Source organism: Electrophorus electricus, chromosome 18, assembly GCF_013358815.1.
Source record: "Electrophorus electricus isolate fEleEle1 chromosome 18, fEleEle1.pri, whole genome shotgun sequence".
Classification (NCBI taxonomy): Eukaryota; Metazoa; Chordata; class Actinopteri; order Gymnotiformes; family Gymnotidae; genus Electrophorus; species Electrophorus electricus.
The window spans coordinates 6,257,989-6,281,644 of NC_049552.1; the positions used below are offsets into that span (position 1 = coordinate 6,257,989).

The 23,656-nt window shown below is 42.2% G+C and overlaps 1 protein-coding gene across 1 annotated transcript; it reads left to right on the top strand.

The window, feature by feature from the left end:
- The first annotated feature begins 1,838 nt into the window (after positions 1 to 1,838).
- Positions 1,839 to 23,484, top strand: cacna1fa (calcium channel, voltage-dependent, L type, alpha 1F subunit a). The gene is made up of 45 exons (XM_035536200.1): positions 1,839 to 1,950; positions 2,123 to 2,194; positions 3,192 to 3,344; positions 3,742 to 3,938; positions 4,141 to 4,244; positions 4,462 to 4,604; positions 4,698 to 4,763; positions 4,879 to 4,945; positions 5,052 to 5,078; positions 5,192 to 5,352; positions 5,790 to 6,015; positions 6,335 to 6,542; positions 6,968 to 7,088; positions 7,309 to 7,378; positions 7,623 to 7,680; positions 7,981 to 8,038; positions 8,899 to 8,995; positions 9,116 to 9,245; positions 9,536 to 9,595; positions 9,767 to 9,873; positions 10,090 to 10,177; positions 10,421 to 10,528; positions 10,609 to 10,661; positions 10,747 to 10,893; positions 11,229 to 11,430; positions 11,673 to 11,831; positions 12,021 to 12,131; positions 12,417 to 12,500; positions 12,814 to 12,834; positions 13,621 to 13,755; positions 13,855 to 13,920; positions 14,067 to 14,158; positions 14,393 to 14,552; positions 15,085 to 15,212; positions 15,436 to 15,532; positions 16,120 to 16,222; positions 16,471 to 16,572; positions 16,751 to 16,875; positions 17,132 to 17,248; positions 17,457 to 17,731; positions 19,115 to 19,336; positions 20,799 to 21,130; positions 21,235 to 21,347; positions 21,609 to 21,923; positions 22,481 to 23,484. The coding sequence occupies exons 1-45, from the start codon at positions 1,839 to 1,841 to the stop codon at positions 22,685 to 22,687; spliced, it is 5,799 nt and encodes a 1,932-aa protein (XP_035392093.1). The 3' UTR covers positions 22,688 to 23,484.
- Positions 23,485 to 23,656: the final 172 nt, after the last annotated feature.

Consider the following 23,656-nt stretch of genomic DNA (forward strand, 5'->3'; position numbering starts at 1 on the left):
CCTCGCCCTCGTCGAGTGGAAATATCCTGATTCACACGCACGCGTGTGGGTGTGTGTTTGTGCGGGCATGTGTGTGTGAGTGCGGATGTGCTTGAATGCTGATAACTGTTGTTGATCTTTAGATGAGCCAAGCAATTTATATACCTAACATATTACTGTTATATCTATGCAGTTTCTTTCTGTGCATGTCTGTACTCTAATCAGTGAAATGACCGGCTTATTTCAAGTACTCCCTGGCATTTTGCACAGTGGATTGTTACATTCACCAAAAATTATTTAAAATATTCTCATTCATTCCTTCAGGTTTTATAATGGCAGAATGGAGCCAGCTATAAACCTGCAGACTGTTCTCCTGTTTGTGATGCCTTTAACGCACATTGTTGCTTATTATCCCTCCTCACTTTGCCATTATCTGTAACTGTCTGACCCTTAACCTCATTCTTTAAGCCGTTTGATATATTCATCTTGCTAGCCATATTTGCTAACTGCGTCGCCCTCGGTGTGTCGAGACCATTTCCTGAAGACGACTCTAATGCCACTAATCACAATCTGGTAGGTTTCCATCGACTAATCACAATCTGGTAAGTTTCCATCAACTGATGTTACTTTATCTGTCAGCAAGTGTCAAAGTTGGCTGCTGTTGAACTATCAGGCATTATGCTGTAAGTCCCTAAAGTGTTAAAGTACAATGATGATTGATATGGCAGAGTGAGTATCAATGACTAAATGCACTGTAAAGATTCCAATTTAAAACGCACCATTAATTTTACAAATCTAACTAATCTTATTCACATCGACAGAGTTGACTCGCAAGAGAGTGAAATCTTCACTATTTAAAAGTGGCTATTGTTCTCACAGTACTGTAACTGCCCTGAACTTTCCAGACTCAGATTTACTTTACAAGGCTATGCAGTTATGGGGTAATGCAGTTATGTGCAATGTCATGACAGAGTTTATATGGCAGGTATATCTCACCCAAAGCCTCACCCCCTGTAGACTGCCTTTCTAGGGTAAAATTTCTAAATAGTGCACATGCAGGTGAAACCTCTGCAGACCTGTGAAATACAGTAATGATATCAGAAACAATATCTCTAATACATTCCCACCAGGATTATAAGACTTGCCAACATCCTGTTAGGGTTCAGTTTTTGACTTGCATGTGTAAGAGTGAGGTCTGGAGATTCCCTTCACACACACACACACACACACACACACACACACACACACACACACACACACACACACACACACACACACACACACACACACATACCACATGACACTGAAGAAAAAAAGGAAAAATTAAAAAAACAATTCCTCAGTTTATCACAGAATGATAAATTATTGTAAATTTTTGCAATATTTGACACCTTTTAAAGATGATGGCCTAGATGTTAATTGGTGTACTTAGCATAGGTAGTCAGCCTTAGATAAAGCTGATGGCTTGCTAAAAGCTCCCATCAGCCTTTTGCACTAGCCTCTTAGCGCCTGTGTCAACAGAGCAGTGGGCTAATGAGCTCAGCCTGTGTGCCTTAGGGAACAGGAGAAAGAACATATATGAGGAGAAAAAACTCCAGTATGAACACACTGTGGCATGTCTTACTGCGGTACATCTACAAAGGCCAAATTACTGTAATTAATATTTCAGATTTTAGCTGTGATTGACAAAAATAAAGGTTTTCCTTTGCATTTTTTCAGTAAGCTCACGTGACTGATAATGAGACCTTTAAATCCCCTCTTTCCCTCTCTGTGTTTAACACATTCTCACGTTCTTATCCTATTCTTTGCAGGAACAAGTAGAGTACATTTTTCTGGTCATCTTCACCATTGAGACCTTTATGAAGATCCTGGCCTACGGCCTGGTCATGCACCCTAGCGCCTACATCCGCAGCGGCTGGAACCTTCTGGACTTCATCATCGTCATCGTTGGGTTTGTCTCTCATATGTCCAGTTCTTTGTGTATGCAAGCACGCTGGAGATCTGTGCTGGGTCAAGGGATGGGCGATGCTGATGGATAAATAGGTTGTGTGTGTGTGTGTGTGTGAGAACAGGCTGTTCAGTGTGGTGGCAGAGATGGGTGAACCTAAATCTGGTGATGCACATCATGCATCAGGTAAACCAGGTGGCCTGGACGTCAAAGCTCTCAGAGCCTTCAGGGTTCTCAGGCCTCTGCGCCTGGTCTCTGGTGTACCCAGTAAGTATGTGTGTGTGTGTGTGTGTGTGTGTGTGTGTGTGTGTGTGTGTGTGTGTGTGTGTGTTTGTGTGTGTGTGTGTGTGTGTGTGTGTGTGTGGATGTGTGTGTGTGTGTGTGTTTATGTTTGGTTGCTGAAACTGTTATAATGCACGTATTAATTATTAAGTTTTATGATAATTGTGTGTGTGTGTGTGTGTGTGTGTTTGTGTGTGTGTGTGTGTGTTTTTGTTTGGTTGCTGAAGCTGTTATAATGCACGTATTAATTGTTAAGCTTTATGATAATTGTGTGTGTGTGTGTGTGTGTGTGTTTGTGTTTGGTTGCTGAAGCTGTTATAATGCACGTATTAATTGTTAAGCTTTATGATAATTGTGTGTGTGTGTGTGTGTGTGTGTGTGTGTGTGTGTGTGTTTGTGTGTGTTTGTGTTTGGTTGCTGAAGCTGTTATAATGCACGTATTAATTGTTAAGCTTTATGATAATTGTGTGTGTGTGTGTGTGTGTGTGTGTGTGTGTGTGTGTGTTTGTGTGTGTTTGTGTTTGGTTGCTGAAGCTGTTATAATGCACATATTAATTGTTAAGCTTTATGATAATTGTGTGTGTGTGTGTGTGTGTGTGTTTGTGTTTGGTTGCTGAAGCTGTTATAATGCACGTATTAATTGTTAAGCTTTATGATAATTGTGTGTGTGTGTGTGTGTGTGTGTGTGTGTGTTTGTGTGTGTTTGTGTTTGGTTGCTGAAGCTGTTATAATGCACGTATTAATTGTTAAGCTTTATGATAATTGTGTGTGTGTGTGTGTGTGTTTCTGTTTGGTTGCTGAAGCTGTTATAATGCACATATTAATTGTTAAGCTTTATGATAATTGTGTGTGTGTGTGTGTGTGTGTGTGTGTGTGTGTGTGTGTGTGTGTGTTTGTGTTTGGTTGCTGAAGCTGCTATAATGCACGTATTATTTGTTAAGCTTTATGATAATTGCATGTCTGTGTGTGTGTGTGTGTGTAGGTCTACAGATTGTGTTGAACTCCATTATGAAGGCTATGGTTCCACTCTTCCACATTGGTCTCCTGGTCATGTTCGTCATTATCATTTATGCCATCATTGGCTTGGAGCTCTTCATAGGCCGGATGCACAAAACATGCTACTATGTCGGGACAAGTAATACACACACACACACACACACACACACGTCTTGATTCCATATTCACGTTTACACACAAGTTTGCACACATAAGCAAACTTGCTCAAGTCTTAAACATGTGTGAAATACCTGAATCGCATGTTTTACAAAGTAAAAAAGTATTTTATCCAGAATGAATGCAGAGCATGTTCTATGAATAAATATAACACAAAGAACCGTAATGGTCTTTTCAAGCACTTTTATTCTCATTCTAATATGCATATCCATACACAAGACAATATTTATATACGAGACACTGTACTTTATCGGGACACATGCGTTCAGTGAGAGCCGAAGCAGGCAGTAGGCAGCCAGCAAATGCGTACCTTTTCCATATGGCAATCAGCATGGGCTTGTGCTTCCCCGCCATGTCAGACCTGTTCGTGGAGGACGACCCAACGCCGTGCGCGTTCGCAGGGAGCGGCCGCGTGTGTGTGGGCAACGGCACGGCGTGCAGAGGCGGCTGGGAAGGCCCCAATGGCGGCATCACCAACTTCGACAACATCTTCTTTGCCATGCTTACTGTCTTCCAGTGCATCACCATGGAGGGGTGGACAGAAGTGTTGTACTGGGTATAGCACCTCCATCCTCAGCCAGCTCTCCTTCTCTTTCTTCTCCATCTCTTCTTTCACTCTGAATTTGAGTCACCCAAACACGATTCTAGGTTGTTTGTCCACGTTCCTGCTTTCCTTCACCTCCTTTTTCTTCACCTCCGTACTGCGCAACCCGTTTCCCTGTACGAGTCTGTTTTCACTCTGCTCTTCAACACTTCAGATGAACGATGCCATCGGCTATGAGCTGCCCTGGATTTACTTCGTGTCTCTGGTCATATTTGGCTCCTTCTTTGTACTAAACCTCGTATTGGGTGTGTTGAGTGGGTGAGAACCTTAATGTACTTAATGTCTGCTTTTTGGATAACTGGCCGTGTTATCATCAGTGTGTAGTAATTAGGTCTCCTCAAACGGAAGTGGAATTTTTCTGGGAGCATTGTAAGAAATTGCATCTTTGTGTGTATGTGTTTGTGTATCTCTGTGTGTGTGTGTGTGTGTGTGTGTGTGTGTGTGTGTGTGTGTGTGTGTGTGTGTGTGCGCTCAGTGAGTTCTCTAAGGAGAGAGAAAAGGCTGTGTGTCGGGGTGAACTCCAGAAGGCTCAGGAGAAACAACAGATGGAGGAGGACATGGTGGGTTATATGGATTGGCTCATTGAGGCCGAGGTCATGGATGAAGATGGCAATAAACGTTGAGTCGCTACACACACACACACACACACACACACACACACACAGCCATAGATAGGCCTCTTTTTTAATTAACTACGCCATTTATTTGAAGGTGCTGTGGTGGCAAAGAAAAAGATGATGAAGAAATATGGCTGGTATAAGCACAGTGAAGACGGAGGTACTGTGGGAGCCTTCCCTGTTCGTACTACTGTAGACAGGAGCCACTTCCGCAGGAATTGTGCTTGTCTTCGACAGCGACTTACAGGGACACTTTGGACACTCTCATTTTACAGAATCAGACTCAGACTCGGAATTTGAAGCTTTTCTGGATGACGACAATGGCTGCTGCGACACGATACAGTAATATTACTCATTAATCATATTACTTTATACGTTCTTTTATACATATTGTGTGCGCTACTGAAGAGCTGAATTCTGACAACCTTATCTCATTCTCTCCACTCAGGGCCAAGCTGATGACCATAAGTTTCTGGTAAGTCCAGAATCAGTCTTTAAGCTTTTTAATTCTTGTATGGCTTCCAAGCTGCTACGGTTGGGCCGTACCTGGTCTCTGCACTTGGCATGACATCATCGTCTCGTGTGCAGCGAGCAGCTGTACCACCTGAACCTGGTCGTCAGGAAGAACTGCCGAGTGGCTGTGAAGTCCACCAACTTTTACTGGCTGGTGCTGCTGCTCGTCTTCCTCAACACGGCGGCAAGCGCCTCCGAGCATGACGGCCAACCACAGTGGCTCACGGACATCCAGGGTGCATGCAAACCTCGTAACACACACGTTAACACACAAACGTACACAAATACATGCTCGTGCAGACAAAGGTGCAGCATTTTTGTAGAAAAGGAGCTGAGAATAAAATGTTATGTTTTGGTTTAGTACACTTGAAGGTAGTTAGCCTGTGTGCTTTATACATTTGTAGGGAGTACAATTAAAATAACTACAATCAAAATGACACTAAACGTATTCTAGAAGGTAAAAAAAGCTTGAGTTAAAAAAAAGCATATTTCTCTCATTCTTTCGGCATTCAGGTTTTGTCCACATCAGTTTTCAGTTGACTTACCACTGAGAGGATTTGAATCTGTGTAGTGTGAACAACTACGGGAGACGTTTGCATTTTTCGGAACTTTATGGGAAGGCCACAATGGCTCCAACTGCCTGAAACGTCCCGTTTCTGTCTCTCCATCCCAGAGCGAGCCAACAAGGTTCTGCTGGCCTTGTTCACCCTGGAGATGCTGATGAAGATGTACAGCTTCGGCTTCCAAATCTACTTCGTAGCCCTGTTCAACCGCTTCGATTGCTTTGTGGTGTGCAGCGGCATCCTGGAGACCGTGCTGGTGGAGCTGGACGTGATCCCACCCATCGGCATCTCCGTGCTGCGCTGTGTTCGCTTGCTCCGCATCTTCAAAGTCACCCGGTGAGCCAACGATCCGCTGCCCGGCGCCACCCAGTCGTGATTGGCTGGTTCTTCTCACTCCACAAGGGCGGCGTAGCTCAGCTAAATATGAACTTATTTGCGAAGTGGCCTCTTTGACGTGTCAGTATCAAGTTTAGGTAACATTAGGTAATGTTAACTGTAAGGCTATCAAAGCAAACAGCAGCGTGAAGTTCTGAAAATTTTCTGAAAACGTTCTAAATGCGTTCTGCATTTGAGAATGTCAACGCCTCCTCTTGGACTGAAGTGTTCGGTCATATTCATATTCCTGTTTTCCACTTGTCTCCTCTCTCGGCCTTAGACACTGGGCTGCTTTGTCTGATCTGGTTGGCTCTCTGCTGAACTCGATGAAGGCCATTTGCTCGCTGCTGCTGCTGCTCTTCCTCTTCCTCATCATCTTCGCCCTGCTGGGCATGCAGCTGTTTGGTGGCAAGTTCAACTTCGACGACACGCAGATGAAGAGGAGCACCTTCGACACCTTCCCCTCTGCCCTGCTCACCTGCTTCCAGGTGACTGCGACCTTTGCCCCACCAATGCTGACTGCTTAGGTCTTGTGACATGTGATGTGGCCATTTTCCAATCACTACCTCAATGGTAATGTTGCAGGAACATTTTCATAGACATTTAGTGCAGTAACCACGAATACAGGAAAAGATTACAATAATCAAAAAGGACCCCTAATTTCTGTCTTCCACACGGATGAAATTTGATTAATTATCACAGCTCTCTCAACAACTGTCCAACATCTGCCATTATAGGTGTATTTCAGGTAAATTGATTTTCTGTCCTTTTCAGAATACAAGGAAATATATCTAAATTGTTATCCATGGTCATCATATGCAACACATTTGAAAGATAAAGACTAGGTTGAAAAGCACTGGCATATTCCTTTAAGGAATATTATATTTGAATAGTTGGAAATGTCTCGCTGCAGATTCTGACAGGAGAGGACTGGAACTCAGTCATGTATGACGGCATTATGGCATACGGTGGGCCTGTTTTCCCCAACATGATCGTCTGCATCTACTTTGTTATTCTCTTTGTCTGTGGTAACTGTATCCTTTCATATGTATTCTCAACTCCTTTCTCTGTCAAGGATTTATGAAACTAGGCAGAATCAGCTGGCTTGTGTCTGTGTATGTGTGTGTGTGTGTGTGTGTGCGTGTGTGCGTGTGTGTGCATGTGCGCGTGTGCGTGCTCGTCCGTGTGAGTGTGTGAGTGAGTGTGTGTGAGTGTGTGTGTATGTGTGTGTCCTTGACATTCACTCCTGCCCAGACATCCTGCTGAATGTCTTCTTGGCTATTGCCGTGGACAACTTGGCAGGAAATGGCAAGAAGAAAAAAGAGTAAGTGCTCTGCTGCATGCAAATCCACCACACAGTCGATATGTCAGAGTGATGCACAGCCTGCGCCAAAACTACACCGAACCATTAAGACCTCCGGAACCAAGAATGATGTTCTTGATGTTGTCCAATATATACCTGGCATTATTTTTTAACAGTTTTTACGTCTATATTCAGAATGATTGTTTTTAAGCAGCTGTACAACATTGAGGCATGTTTAAGTTGTTCATGCTGGTTTGTTTTACAGAGAGGTCCAAGAGGAAGAGGAGTGGCAAGATGACAACAGGGAGGATGAAGATAATGGAGTGAGACCTCTTGTTATCTCTGGCACTTTAATTATCTGTCTTTCTCTTGCTCGCCCCCTCGCCGGCCGTAGATAGGTGACTGTGAACCGTTACAAGTTAGCAGCTCATTTTATTTGGTGACTTTCTTGCGTTTCTTTTGAATATGTTTTTTTTATAATATTTTTGAATAGTCTTGCAACTTCATTTTGTTCTTTTTATCACTATTTATGTTCTCGCTCTGTCGTTCTTCCTTTGCCCTCACCTCACCTCTTTTTCTGTGACTTTTCCATCACACTTTGGTTGTGCGCTCTTTCTCTCCAGAATGATTCTGATGACTGGGAAGAAAATGAAGAGTTGAGAGCTATTGACGGACTTGAAGGTAAATTCAGTTTAGCTTTGCTTTCTGAATGGCAGCGATCTTCCGTGAACAGATCATTTTTGCGCCTGAGATTTTGCTACTCAGAGAATGTTTATTCTATTCTATTTATGTACATCTATGTTTTGGTGTTGAATAGCCATTTACCTCATGGTCCCAGGTAGTGAAGTTGGGCGGCTAGATAGCACGCTGGGTCAGAAAACCGTCAGATTGACTGACGTATACACACGCTATGGATTCAGCAGCTAATATGTGCAGCAACGTTTTTGAACCACCACAGTTTTTTTAACACTACCTATGCAAGGCATCACAACTGTGCAAAAACTTAAAACCAAACAAACATATCAGCTGGACAGCAGGGAGATCAGACAATTTAAACATCAAAACCAACACAAGACCAGGACAGGACTGGGTCAGAAGAAGGACGGGGGCTGTGTGTGTCAGGACTGCAATTCTTCCTACCATTCAAATAGAAAAAAAGGGAGAACATGAAATAAAGTGATGACTGAAATCATCACATTTTGCCTAGTATGTATCTGTCACCTTTGAAGCAGAAGGCCTTTGATTTGGTGGAACTGCCATTCTGTCAAGTACAGCAATATGTATAGGACAGAAATCAATATTTTAAATTTGTTTGACTATTTACATCATTAACATATGAATTCATGCACATAGTATGCATTATTACCCATGACCATATGTATTCATCGCATTACCATGCATTACCATGTTTTTATAAATTCATTCATTGCAGCATGAAATAATACATTATAAGCAGTGTAAGCAGATATGATTCATATGATTAATGTGAATTACGTTACTAATTAAAGCTCACATTTTAACTTTTAATTTTCACACTTAAGGTGCCAGGCCAATAAAAGTGGAAAGTTTTAAACCCAAGGAGAAAATTGTCCCTATTCCTGATGGCAGCTCCTTCTTCATCCTTGGAAAGAAAAACTGGTAAGTGATATAGGCGTAATATGTTTAGCGCTGATGTAGCTGATGTAGAAATGATTCGTTTTAACATTAAGATTGATCAAATCAGTGACCTCACCTTGTACCCATTCTATGCCCATCCAGTCTCCGGGTCGCCTTTCATAACCTCATTTATAATCCTTATTTCACCAACTTCATCCTCCTCTTCATCGTCCTCAGTAGTTTTTCCCTGGCTGCTGAAGACCCCATCAAAACTCATTCGGTCCGGAATGTTGTAAGTTGGCAAGAGTTTGTACAAGACAAGGCTCAGACACCTACACACGTGTTTCAAGTAATAAAAGAGTCTTATTGCACGCCAGTTGTAATTGCCAGGCTTTCAAATCAGGTTTTGAAGCAGAACTCTGACACTCATCCTCCACTACTGGAGTTTCATAGACATGGAGTTAATGGAGTTCATAACTTTTCCATACTCTCATTTTGCACTTTGCTTTTCGGTGGTATGGATGTACTTGAATAAAGGCAGTTATCAGACTCTTCTATGCCCATCATGCTACCTAATGCTAGATGCTGAGCTATGCGGACTATGTCTTCACCACTGTCTTCACCATCGAGATCATGCTGAAGGTAAAACTAGTGTCTAAGTGCACAATCATTATTCCTGGTTTCATGAGCATGTCAGTGTCGTCATTTATTTAGTTAGGCTGTGTTGAGGCTTTTTGTGGTTTTCAGAACAGCACAGATGCAGTGATCATGTTCCAACAGTAGTGTTACATGTTTGTGCATGTCTTGTGGTAGATGACTGTTTACGGAGCATTTCTTCATCAAGGCTCCTTCTGCAGAAACGCCTTCAACCTCCTGGATCTGCTGGTCGTCAGTGTGTCTCTCACCTCCTTTTTTCTGAAGTAAGTGCTACACATTCATCTATCTACCTATTGATCCACTCATCCATCCATCCTTCCATCCATCCATCCAACCATCCACTCATGCATCCATTCATCTGCCCTTTAATTCATGCATTTATTCATCCATTAATTGACCCATCCTCTATCCAACCAACCACCACCTGCTTTAGCTGTATCCATCCTCCTGTATGGTGACCCATTGCTGTGTTCCTGTAGTTCAAGTGCCATCTCCGTTGTGAAGATTCTAAGGGTGCTGCGTGTGCTCAGACCCCTGCGAGCCATCAACCGAGCAAAAGGACTCAAGGTAGACTCCAGTTTACTGCACCCCATCTCATTTCTCATTTTCTTCTCATTTTCTTCTCATTTACTTCTCATTCTCTCAGTGTTCTAGGACTCCTTTCCTTCTTATTTTCTTCTCATTTACTTCTCATTCTCTCAGTGTTCTAGGACTGTATGCACTCTAGTATGCACTCTATACGTATGCACTCTATACATCCAAAGCCAAGCTCCGACCCAAGTTTCCTAAATGCATGTTTCCTCTCTCCAGAGTGTGATCCAGTGCGTTTTTGTGGCCATCCGCACCATCGGCAACATCCTCATTGTCACCACACTGCTGCAGTTCATGTTCGCTTGCATCGGGGTGCAGCTCTTTAAGGTAAGCGTTTTTCTGAGCCGAGTGCAAGCTTCCACTGTCTGCCAGCATGTTTGACTGCTGCTTGCTCTCTGCCACCCCAGGGCTGTTTCTACAGGTGCACCGACGAGGCCAAGCACACACCGGAAGAGTGCAAGTACGTGCGCGTGTTCATATGGCTTGCATCCCACGCGCTTCCTCACTGGACTGTTTACTTGTTACTGCTGATGTGTGCTGTGCAGGGGCACGTTCGTGGTGTATAAGGATGGAGATATGAACCATCCCATAGTGAAGGAGAGGATGTGGGTGAACAGCGATTTTAACTTCGACAACGTGCTGATGGGTATGCTGGCACTCTTCACCGTCTCCACGTTTGAAGGCTGGCCACAGTGAGTTCATACACTGTTCACACATATCACACTCACAGGCCTTTAAAGCTACTCACCCAACCCCTGAGTTAATGAAGTGAGTCCCTTCTTACACATAACATGTTCATAACATATTCGATAGAATGTTCCTGAAAAGTTATGTAAATTTGAAAAATTAAGTAATGTAAATATAAAACATGAAACACTACTTAAGGAATCAGCATGTAGATATTTTTCAAGTGTTTCTGATTGTGCTTTGTAGTACATATTGGGTCATCACAGAAACACTTATCACATAGTCTTAGTTTGAGGTCATTAGACTAAATACATTGGTGCTACAATGTTCTTGTCTGCAGAATTTTGTATAAAGCCATCGATGCCAACGCTCAGAACAGAGGCCCTATCTACAACCACCGCGTAGAGATCTCCATCTTCTTCATTGTCTACATCATCATCATCGCCTTCTTCATGATGAACATCTTTGTAGGTTTCGTCATCATCACGTTCCGCGAGCAAGGGGAGGCTGAGTTCAAAAACTGCGAGCTGAACAAAAACCAAGTCAGTATTATGAGGACCAAGTCTGCAGCTGTGAAAATGAGCCAAAATACCCCCCTGGAAACACAAAAGATACACAATTACAACATACATTATAAATTGCTTTCGTTCAGCTGTATGGTTTAACTACCTTGATATGATGTCTATAGCGTAGCTTGTAGAGGGGTTATGACATCTACAGACATGCTTATATTTAGAGTTTTCCTCTGATTTCTCTTTTATCTTTTTCTGTGTTTCGTCACCAGAGACAGTGCGTCTATTATGCCCTGAAAGCTCAGCCTATAAAGATCTACATACCCAAAAACCCATCACAGTTGAAGTTCTGGAAGATTGTCAACTCCTCCCAGTTTGAATACATCATGTTTGTTCTCATTCTGATGAACACACTAACACTGGCTGTACAGGTGCGTAGCGCACGCACACACACAGGCACACACACACATACACACACACACACACACAGGCACACACGCACACACACGCACACACGCGCACACACACACATACACACACACACACACACACACACACACACACATGCAGTGGATGATCAAACATATACATTACAAATGTCTGATAAACTTCTCCAACAGCACCATGAGCAGTCCAAGCTCTTTAACTTTGTCATGGACATTCTGAACATGCTCTTCACCATGCTCTTCACCATTGAGATGATCATCAAGCTGTTCGCTTTGCGGCCATACGTAAGACATGCTGCCCCGGTTTTTCTGTCACCCTTATTGATTGAAATTCATGCTTAATGGTCAACCTTGATTGCTAGGGATTGAGAGCACATAATCTTGTAGTGATGTGAATTGTTTCTTTGTAATCTTTCTCTCTCTCTCTCTCTCTCTCTCTCTCTCTCTCTCTCTCTCTCTCTCCCTGCCTCTCTCTCTCTCTCTTCCTTGCTCTCTCCCTGCCTGTGTCTTCCTCCCTCTCTCCCTGCCTCTCTCTCTCTCTCTCTCTCTCTCTCTCTCTCTCTGGTGTAGCACTATTTTATAGATGCCTGGAATTCTTTTGATGCTTTGATAGTTGTTGGGAGTTTGGTTGACATTATGATCGCAGAGTTTAGTGTGAGTATTTCTTTCCTGCTATTACCAGAATAATTGCAGGTGATATTAACCTAACAAAACACAATATACCAAGTTACTGTTTTATGGCAAAACAGCTAACTGTGGACTACTGGATTCTTCCTTTATATATAAATACACACACATACACACACACACACACTCACACGCACAAACACACACGCACACATACGCACACACGCACACACACACGCACACACACACACACACACACCTGTGTTCTGTTCTGTTCCGTATTTATATCTCTCGTTCTCTGGCCTACGTCTCTGGATGGAACCTGCTGTTGCTCTCTCAGGGTGGAGGAAACCATGGAGAGGTGAGCATATGTTGTGAGACAGCTTGTGATGCCACGTGAGACCTCCGTCACCATCGACAGGCTTCACATTGTCACGCTGGCCGAACCCCAAGCACACTACAACACCCAACATGCTGTTTGTCACCCAGCTAATGACTCAACCAATCATACACATCCCTTCAGATCCTCATCACCGGAATATTGATATCGCCTGTTTCTCTACATTCAACTGTATGTAAACCTGCCTAGAACTTCCCAGTATTGTGAAGTATTGCCACTAGTATCCACTGTGCATACCGAGCATTCTTTTCTTGATTTCTCTCGTGTATCAGTTTTGTTTTTTGGCTTTTCTGTCTTCTGATTTTTGACTGCCCCTTTTTGGAATAGTTTGGCTTATTCTTGCTCTCTGGTTTTTTGATTCAGACTGTTTACCTTAATGATTTGGATTACCCCTGTCTATGCTTTTCTAATTTTGTCCCTGGCTTGTTCACCCACCATGATTTTTATACAATAAATCCATCGCTCTACATCCGCAAGCATCTGACCTTGCTTGCCCCGTCACACACACAGATATATTCTTTTTACTATACAGAACATATTAAGGGGTTATTTGTGTTTGTGTAGAGGTATTACATGTAGCCCCGATTAATGTTCTGTACTTTGTTGTAAATATTGCAGTGAGAAAGGCATTAAAACTTTGTTAAAGGAAGATAACAAATAACTAGGTTTTCTAGCAATTCGTTTATTGGTTTTTTTTTTGTAACTGTTCGTGTTCATTTGTGTCTCCTTATGCTCCGGCTCTCACAGGGGAAGGGGGATGGAGAGAACGCCAAAGTGTCCATCACCTTCTTCCGCCTCTTCCGAGTCATGCGATTGGTCAAGCTGCTCAGTAAGGGGGAGGGCATTCGGACTCTTCTCTGGACCTTTGTTAAGTCCTTACAGGTGTGACATGCTTAAAGTAGTTAAAAAAAAAACTCCACTACCACCTGCATTTATTTTGTTACTGGTTTACTGAATTACTGTCCACCTCCACCCCCCCAGGCCTTGCCGTATGTTGGTCTTCTTATCGCTATGATCTTTTTCATCTACGGTGTCATCGGGATGCAGGTGTCTTCTTCCCACCACTCATCACCCCCATTGAAGAATGCCAAATTTTTCCTTTTTATTTTTAATACACACACACAAACACACACCAGGTGTTTTGGGGCAAAGTCTTTATGCCCTGCCTCCTTTCCCTTCTGCATCAATGCCAGACGTTTGGGAAGGTTGCTATAGATGACAGCACGGAGCTCAATCACAACAACAACTTTCAGACCTTCTTCATGGCAGTATTGCTGCTCTTCAGGTTGGAAGAGGTTTTGGTGCTGAAACTGTCAAATTTGACTCAGTGTTGTTCAGTACATGATGAGTTTGTACATAAACAGTCATGAAGGACATTCTAAAACTACTTTCCATAGTTACTTCTTTTGGTAGTTGTTTAAGTCACTTTGCACAAGTCACTTTGTACTTTAAAATGACTTTGTACTGGACTGAGTTAGAATTCAGTTCTCTTATTCGCTTCTCTTTTTTTCTTCTTAAGATGTGCCACAGGAGAGCAGTGGCAGGAGATCATGTTAGCAGCGTTGCCAGGGCGACGGTGTGACCCTGACTCAGACTTTGAGCCAGGAGAGGAGTACAGCTGCGGCAGCAACCTGGCCTACCTCTACTTCATCAGCTTTTTTGCTCTCTGTGCCTTCCTGGTGAGAGAGAGAGAGAGAGAGAGAGAGAGAGAGAGAGAGAGAGAGGGAGAGAATGAGAGAGAGAGAGAGAGAGAGAGAATGAGAGAGAGAATGAGAGAGAGAGAGAGAGAGCGAGAGAGAGAGAGAATGAGAGAGAGAGAGCGAGAGAGAGAGAGAGAATGAGAGAGAGAGAGAGAGAGAGAGAACGAGAGAGAGAGAGAACAAGAGAGAGAGAGAGAGAATGAGAGAGAATGAGAGAGAGCGAGAGAGAGAGAGAGAGAATGAGAGAGAGAGAGAGAGAATGAGAGAGAGAGAGAGAGAATGAGAGAGAGAGAGAGAATGAGAGAGAGAGAGAGAGAGAGAGAAAGAGAATGAGAGTAAGAGATACAGAGACGGAGAGACAAATGGATTTGGAAAAAGAGACTATAAAAGAGGAGGAAAAAATTTGCGTCACAGTGAATCAATTATTGAGTGAATTAAGTAATTAGGCAATTAAGTAATTAATTAGTTATGTAATTAAATTAATTTGGACTGTGTATCCATGCCTCCTCAGATAATTAACTTGTTCATTGCTGTCATCATGGACAACTTTGAGTACCTGACCAGAGACTGGACAGTGCTGGGCACTCACCATCTCGACGAGTTTAAGAGAGTTTGGTCCGATTATGACCCTGAAGCCACGTAAGAGAAACTTCTTCACTGTCCATGTCAGAAGCCACGAAACACTAACGTTACCCCCGAGCAGCTCATGGCAGTTTGTGTTTGCAAGTCATATAATTTAACTTCAGGAACAGTGTAACAAAATGGTAGGCAAACCATTCCATGTTTTTGAAAATATATGCATGTAAAGGTGTAGTTAGTTTAAAGTCATGATTGCTATGTTTTGCATATGTTTGGGTTGCAGAGGAAGAATCAAGCACCTGGATGTGGTGACTATGTTACGCAGAATTCAGCCACCTTTGGGTTTCGGCAAACTCTGTCCTCACCGGGTAGCCTGTAGGGTAAGCAAAGTCTGCTTAAATACAATACTATGCCCAAATGCTGCAGAGTACAATGCCAAGATGTTAGATCTCCCTAAAAAATTGTACTGTGCTTTATAATGGGGATAATAGCGGCCCTTGAGTGGCCCAGCGGTTTAAGCACTAGCCCCATCCTCGGGTTTTTGCTGTTGGGTTTTCCAGCTGCCACCATTGCATTTGGTGGCAATTGGAAAAGATGCAGTGGCTGGCTACACATGCGCTGGAGGAAGCAAGTGTTAGTTTTCACCCTACTGGCTTGGTGACGTCATGTGATGGGAAGAAAATTAGTTAGCTAGTGGGTGGAATTGGAGATGACCAGCACTGAGAGAAAACTGGGATAAAAATATAAATAAATAGAAAATAAAATATTGTCTGTTTTATATCTATATAAAATAAGGGGTTGTATACTAGAAAGAGGCAGAAATCAGCTGATGCCTCGAGTCAGCACTGTCTAAATCTTAGCAGAGGCTGTCTGTGTGCCTCTTACTACAGCAATCCTATTAAAAACTCTCTCCCTCCCTCTTTGTTTTCTTCTCACTCCCTCTCTCTCCATCCCATAATCTCTGCAGAGGCTGGTCGCTATGAACATGCCCCTCCATGCCGACGGGACGGTGTCCTTCAACGCTACCTTGTTTGCTCTCGTCAGGTCTTCGCTAAAGATTAAAACTGAAGGTTTGCACACACAGCAGGATATACACCCACCCACCCACCCACACACACACACGCACGCACGCACGCACACACACGCACATGCACAACTGCAAATCAGTAAGAAGACAATAAAACAAATATCAAATACCTGGCAAACAGAAATCTAACACATTTAACATTGAAGTAGAACATCAGTGACAAATCACCTAGACAGTATTTGAACCGCTTAATTGATTTTTGGCTTCTTGTTTTTCTTTTTTCCCCCATAGGACCAATTGATCAAGAAAATGAAGAGCTGAGAGCCATTATTAAGAAGATCTGGAAGCGCACCAAATCTAAGATCTTAGATGAGGTTATACCACCTCCTGCAGGTACCAAACAGCACTACTCACTCTGTGCCAGTTCAGTATCTTCACCATGCTCTGAAATCCCTTGGGTCTGGATACAAAATATCATTATGTGGGCATATGTGGTGTTACGTGAGGGTTTGCCTCTGATTAATTCATTACATCTGTCTGTGTTTTGCCATCACTTGTATTTTTTTTTTAGGAAATGAGGTGATGGCAGGAAAGTTCTATGCCAGTTTCCTTATCCAGGATTACTTCAAGAAGTACCGTAAGAGGAAGTCGAAAGAGAAGAAGAAGAAGAGCAAGGATAAGTCAGCTTCTCTTCAGGTGCACAGATATCCATGAGTGGAGTTTTTGAAGTGTAATGAGTGTATCCGGTAATATAGTTTATACCAATGTGATAGATTGAGGCTAATCCACCAGCACGCATTGACTGTCATGACACTCTATGTCCCTGAGATCCCAAAGGTGCCTTCACTGAAGCTGAACATTTATTTGGAGGATACTAATTACATGCGAGAAACTGGCTTGTATATAGCAGTCTCTGTGTGACCCTGCAATGCCCGCTGTGCTGCTGGCCCAGGCCGGGCTGCGGACTCTGCAGGACCTGGCCCCGGAGGTGCGGCTCGCCATGGTAATGGTGGAGGGCCATGAAGAGGAATTCGAGGGTGACATCTTTGAGGAGGAAGAGTTCTTCAGGGTGACTTTCAGTGCTTGCATTGTTTTACTCTGCCGTAAGAATTAAAACATATTTCGACAAAATGGATCATTAGATGCATAATAAATGGAAATATGTCATATCTGTAGACAAGATCAGCATAATCATAGTATGATGATGATCAGATGTATAATGATATTCTGCTCATTCCTTACCTTGACAAGAGTTTTCCCATTCCCCTGACTGGCAGCGCGACAGCGTCTTCGACGATGGCCTCCCAGCCTTGTCCAGCCCTAGTGGCACGCCCCTACCCTTGCACGAAGTTTCCGTGAGCATTGAGTCCCTGCCCGGGGCCCCCAGCGGGAGTCTGCTGGAAGAGGCCCTGGAGGGTGTCCCACCTCCCTCACCCCTCCCACACAATGGAGTTGTGGTGGAGCAGCCTAACAGGCTGTCTTCCCTGCCCGGAAGGTGGGCCGCCAGTCAGTCCAAACTCGCCACTCTGAGGGCACTCAAATCCAGACCAAGGCAAGCATGGTAGAGAAAGAGAAATGAATAAGGCACTCTGATTAGAGCCAAGCATTTAAAAATTACATGCTGCTAACTAATTACCTTTGTTTGTTTGCAAGTAAATTAGATGAAGATGTCACAGAAAAATGCTAATGTTGCCAATAATTATTGAAAACCAGAGGTGACCTGGAGGTATATGCAACTGGGGGCAACATTAGAATTTTGGCGTGATATATTTTTTTAAAGCTCTGATATTTACCTGAGAGCTCTGTTGCTGGATAGTAATGTTTTATTATCCAGATATTGTTATAATTCATGTAATTCACAATAGCTGGCTGTGTATACAATGCTCCCAGAGGCACATACACATTAGAGTTTTAAATCCTTTTAAGGCAAAGCCAGCTGATCTAACGTACCTAGGCAGAACTGTGTATTACATATGCCAAAGTGCTGTATTTACTTGCAGTATTGGTTAGAATCAAATGTTACTGCTGTGGATGCTGGATCTGCAAACGTTCCTATGGCAGTTTAGACTGCAACTTAAGACTGAAAATCTTCAGCATTTCGCATGTAACTTGGATAGGGAATTCAAAACCTGACAGACCAATAGGATGTCACTCTTTGCTTTGAATAGAATTACTTGTAGTGTATTCAGGAAGATATCCATCAAGTTTTTAACATTTCTGTAACATTTCACCTTGAAGGATCTTTTGTTTTGGACCACAAAGAGTAAAATCAGGGACTACTTGCTACTCATATCTGGATTCACTGCTATAAATACAGCTCACAAAATATATCTTGGATTATACTAATTTATGTTATGCTGATTGGGACTGAACATTATATTCAGAAATGGATCAACATTTTTATTTATTTATTTATTTATTTATTTATTTTACATTTTTACGATAAAAAAGACAGCAGTGAATGATTATCGAATAAATTAGTTCACGAAGCAGTATTTTCTAGAAAACGTAGGGCAAGACTAATGACTGTCCAAAATGAATGTTCCTGATCTCTTTCTTTTTGTCTTGACAGTTTTTTTTTTTTTAATGGTATTTAGCCATATGACTCATTTGTAAAATTTGTAAAATATTTCCCAGAGCTAGCTGTCAGTGAAACAAACAACCTTCCCATAAGCTGTCAAGCACTGCCATTATTAGTGGAATTCTGACATATGTTTTTTTGTGAAGGAATTCCAAGAGTTAATTTCATTTTAAAATCCTAAGCAATTATCCTTATTCATAAACCTTCAAGGTTAAACATCTTAAAACAAAAAAACAATGGAATCAAATTTAAAGCTTTTACCCATATTTTACAGAATTGAATATCCCTTGATGTTTTCCAGACTTCTTTCTCTTTTAATGGTGAAAGAGACTTTGCCCCTCGTCTGCCTTTTAGGTCATCCAGCACTCAGACGCCACGGAACCAGCACGGAGGTGGAGACAGTGGATGGGTGCGGATGGGAGGAGGAGGTGCAGGAGGAGGAGGTGCAGGAGCAGGAGGAGGAGGTGCAGGAGCAGGAGGAGGAGAGGCAGGAGCAGGAGGAGGAGGTGCAGGAGCAAAGCCAACGAATATGGCAGAATTGGATCCAGCCATCAAAAATGAGCCATCATGTGACAGGTAGAGATGTCTAATATCAAAGATTGACACGAAAGGGAGATGTAGAGAGAGAGAGAGAGAGAGAGAGAGAGAGAGAATGAATGAATGAGAGAGAGAGAGAGAGAGAGAGAGAGAGAGAGAATGAATGAATGAGAGAGAGAGAGAGAGAGAGAATGAATGAATGAGAGAGAGAGAGAGAGAGAGAGAGAGAGAGAGAATGAATGAATGAGAGAGAGAGAGAGAGAGAGAGAATGAATGAATGAGAGAGAGAGAGAGAGAGAGAAAGAGAGAGAGAGAGAGAGAGAGAATGAATGAATGAGAGAGAGAGAGAGAGAGAATGAATGAATGAGAGAGAGAGAGAGAGAGAGAGAGAGAATGAATGAATGAGAGAGAGAGAGAGAGAGAGAATGAATGAATGAGAGAGAGAGAGAGAGAGAGAAAGAGAGAGAGAGAGAGAGAGAGAATGAATGAATGAGAGAGAGAGAGAGAGAGAATGAATGAATGAGAGAGAGAGAGAGAGAATGAATGAATGAGAGAGAGAGAGAGAGAGAGAGAGAGAGAGAATGAATGAATGAGAGAGAGAGAGAGAGAGAGAGAGAATGAATGAATGAGAGAGAGAGAGAGAAAGAGAGAGAGAGAGAGAGAGAGAGAATGAATGAATGAGAGAGAGAGAGAGAGAGAATGAATGAATGAGAGAGAGAGAGAGAGAGAATGAATGAATGAGAGAGAGAGAGAGAGAGAATGAATGAATGAGAGAGAGAGAGAGAGAGAGAATGAATGAATGAGAGAGAGAGAGAGAGAAAGAGAGAGAGAGAGAGAGAGAGAGAGAATGAATGAATGAGAGAGAGAGAGAGAGAGAGAATGAATGAATGAGAGAGAGAGAGAGAGAGAATGAATGAATGAGAGAGAGAGAGAGAGAGAGAGAGAGAGAGAGAGAATGAATGAATGAGAGAGAGAGAGAGAGAGAGAATGAATGAATGAGAGAGAGAGAGAGAGAGAATGAATGAATGAGAGAGAGAGAGAGAGAGAGAGAGAGAGAGAGAGAGAATGAATGAGGAAGTTATGGTTATGAGAGCTTTTGTAGCTGAAGAAAGGAGTGCCACCAGTTCATAATGAACAGAAACCAGTCACAAGAATTTAGTGAAGAGACAGAACTTAACGACAGAGGTAGAACGTTGTCTTTTGTTCTTCCTGAATCAGCCTTTTAATTTGTAATTGTGTGTTTTTGCTCAGTGTTCCCCTCTGAGTATGATAAAACTCTAGTTGGACATTTCAAAAGATGATTTGTCAGACTTCATATGTGTCAGAGTAAAAGGTGTCTGTTGTTATTTGTCCTCTCTGACTATAACCACCAATGACAGAAGCAGCTCTATATAAACCATATATTTTCATTATATTTCTAATTCACTGGAACTGTAAAGGGAAAAGGGTTAAAATTTAATCTTCTCTTTAAGCAACTATATATAAACCCTCTTTTCTACAGAGACTTACATCTAGAACCTTCTCCCCCTGGACAAACTGCTCCCTCTACGGTCCCCAGTTGCACTAGTGGGGACGTAGCTCAAGCACAGCCACGTAATCTTAACAGCAGTGTTTACCAAAGCAGCTCCCACTTTGCCTACAGTGGGAATGCATACCTTGCAAATGGCTACAATGGGAACAGTTATCAAAGCAACAGTTACTTTGAGAATGGTTACTGTAGCAATGGTTACAGCATCAATGGCTACAATAGCAATGGCTACAATAGCAACGGACAAAATGGTAAAAGCTACACAGCAAGACGTCGCGTCCTTCCTCTTACTCCTTCAGATGAAGGTGCTCTTCACTTCTCCTTATGTTGCATTTTTATTACAAATTCACTTAATGTAATTAAATACCAGATAATCACATTCCACACCTTATAAACTTTACTGTGTTAGGCCGGAAGCCAAATTTTACGATTCAGTGTTTGAGGAGACAGGACAGTGTAGATAACATACCCATTCCTGGCACCTACCACCAGAACTCGCCTCCCTACAGAGCAAGAGAACGGGTAACTCTTTATCTCTCTATAGCTTTACTTTGAGTCTATTTCTGGTAACAAGTAAAAAAGATCTAACAACAATGACATTGTGTGATAAGTAAGATCACACTGTTGAGAAAACAGCACTGTTAAAAAGTTTGATATTGAGGATTTTTGCGATAATCTTAAATGCATATATCGTATCACAATATATTGCAATATATTGTCCCAACCCTAAAGTACAACCCTGCTAATGCTAACACTCCTCCTTCCCCTCCACCAAACACATAGACCAATTACAAATCACGGCGCAGCAGTGCGTCTTCAGCATCGTCAGCTTTGTGGGCGAACAACCAGGCGGCACAGCGAGGCTGCCCGCTTTATGCACCTCTCATACTGGTGGACGGTGCAGGGGACACAAGAGCCATGTGGGGCGATTTCAACACCAGCGCCAGCCTGCCGGCCTCTGCCCGGCCCAGGTGGCATGTAGGTCTGGAGGGATCTCCCACATCCCAGCAGCAGTGGCTGTATCATAGCCAGACTCTGCCCAACCAGCATGGCACTGGCTACTTGGAGAAAGGAAGTGCCGACAGCTTAGTGGAGTCGGTAGGGACACATGCAAACGCAAGCTAATGAAGGTCTAATGCACATTCAAAATGATTAGATATTGAGATGGGAATGACTTACCTGCACCATGCTGCAAACTGTAGTATTATTATTGTAGTAGTATTATTGTAGCAGTAGTAGTAGTAGTAGTAGTAGTAGTAGTAGTAGCAGTAGTAGTAGTAGTAGTAGTAGTAGCAGTAGTAGTATTGTAGTAGTACACTTACACTTGTTTCTTTTTGTATTTTATACCACATATTTTTTTATACACATATATTAAGTTGCAAGTTATATTTTTAGAAACAAATTAAGATATTTTGGTTAAAAAATCAATGTTTTTTTCTAAAGTTTTTTTGTTTAAAAAAAAAAAGGATTTTGTATTGATTTGAACATTTTTCACATTTTTTCACATCCCTGCACTTACTGTTAGTCTAGATACCTTCAATTAGCATAACTTAATTAAACTATAGAAAAAAATTATCTCTGTGTTAAAACTTTTTCTGGTGATTCTCATGAATGTGAGCCTTATTTTATGTTGTCTTACTCAAATACTTCATTAGATCCTCATATCTGAGGGATTGGGACTTTACGCCAAAGATCCAAAATTCGTGGACTTCGCAAAACGTGAGATCGCCAGTGCATGCCACATGAGCCTGGATGAGATGGAGACCGCAGCGGCCGATTTGTTGTGTCGAACTGTGAGCCAGCCAGCTGGATCTTTTGAGGAGGATCTGTCTGGAGAAATGAACTGTATGAATTCATACTGAGGGTTTTCAGCTAGTGAGAGTGAGAGAAAAAGAGACAGGAGGACAGACATATGAAAGGGAAAGAAAACAGGAGACATACAGGAAAGCAAGCAATTAAATCGGTGAGAGTGAGTTCTCTGTGCTACTCCAGGAGATTCACTCCAGTGTCATCACCTGTATTTTTCTAAAGGTTTGATGATTTTCATGAGAGTTTTTAGATCTGAATTTGGGTTAGAGTTAAGGTTTTCAGATGATGTCTACTATTCGGGTTAGGGTCAGGGTTTTAGGATAATCAAAGCAGATTTGCCAGCCTTATGGCACAGTACTGCTTGACGCTTGTCAGATGTTATTAGGTAAACAATCCTGCTGACCAATTTCTGGTGACACAATTTATTCATCATCATAACAATTATGGTGAGCTTTGTTTCTTTTTTGTCTTGTTTTTTTTTTCTTATCAAATCAGTTACATGTATTTAAAATCTCTGCATAAAGCAAATCATGACAATGTGTGCAGATTATGTGCTCCACAAACTTTCCAGATGCAATTATTGAACCTACTATATCATGAATTCATGTGAGTTTATTCCAAGAATGCTGGTCATTGTTTTTTTACATACATCACAGTTTTCTATAGGACTGCTGTTGCGCTCTCAGAAGCAGCCATAGTCCAACTTAAGTAAACCTGTTGACCCCTTAGGATTTAACTGATAAAGGAAAAAATTATTTGTGTATTACTTAGGGAGTGAAATGTCCAAGTCAGCACTGTCAGCTTTTATTGTTGTATCATTTTTGGTCTTCAAAGCATAGTAAAAAGTGGTCTAAACGCACAAGTTTTTGTTTGTTTGTTTGTTTGTTTGTTTGTTTTTTACTGTTAGCTGTATAGCTTTTAAATAGCCAGTTTGGCACTGCTTCTGTTCTGGCTGCTGATACTGGCCACTTTATGTGGAATAATTGTTTTTTTTTTGTTTGTTTGTTTTTGCCAGTGTGGCT

What these genes read in the sequence shown, in the direction of transcription:
- cacna1fa (XM_035536200.1), top strand. Translation starts at nt 1,839, where the DNA reads ATGAAGATCCTGGCCTACGGCCTGGTCATGCACCCTAGCGCCTACATC. An exon ending in CGCATCTTCAAAGTCACCCG is followed by an intron (nt 6,016 to 6,334) that starts GTGAGCCAACGA and finishes TCTCGGCCTTAG; the next exon opens with ACACTGGGCTGCTTTGTCTG. An exon ending in TGTTCGCTTTGCGGCCATAC is followed by an intron (nt 12,132 to 12,416) that starts GTAAGACATGCT and finishes TCTCTGGTGTAG; the next exon opens with CACTATTTTATAGATGCCTG.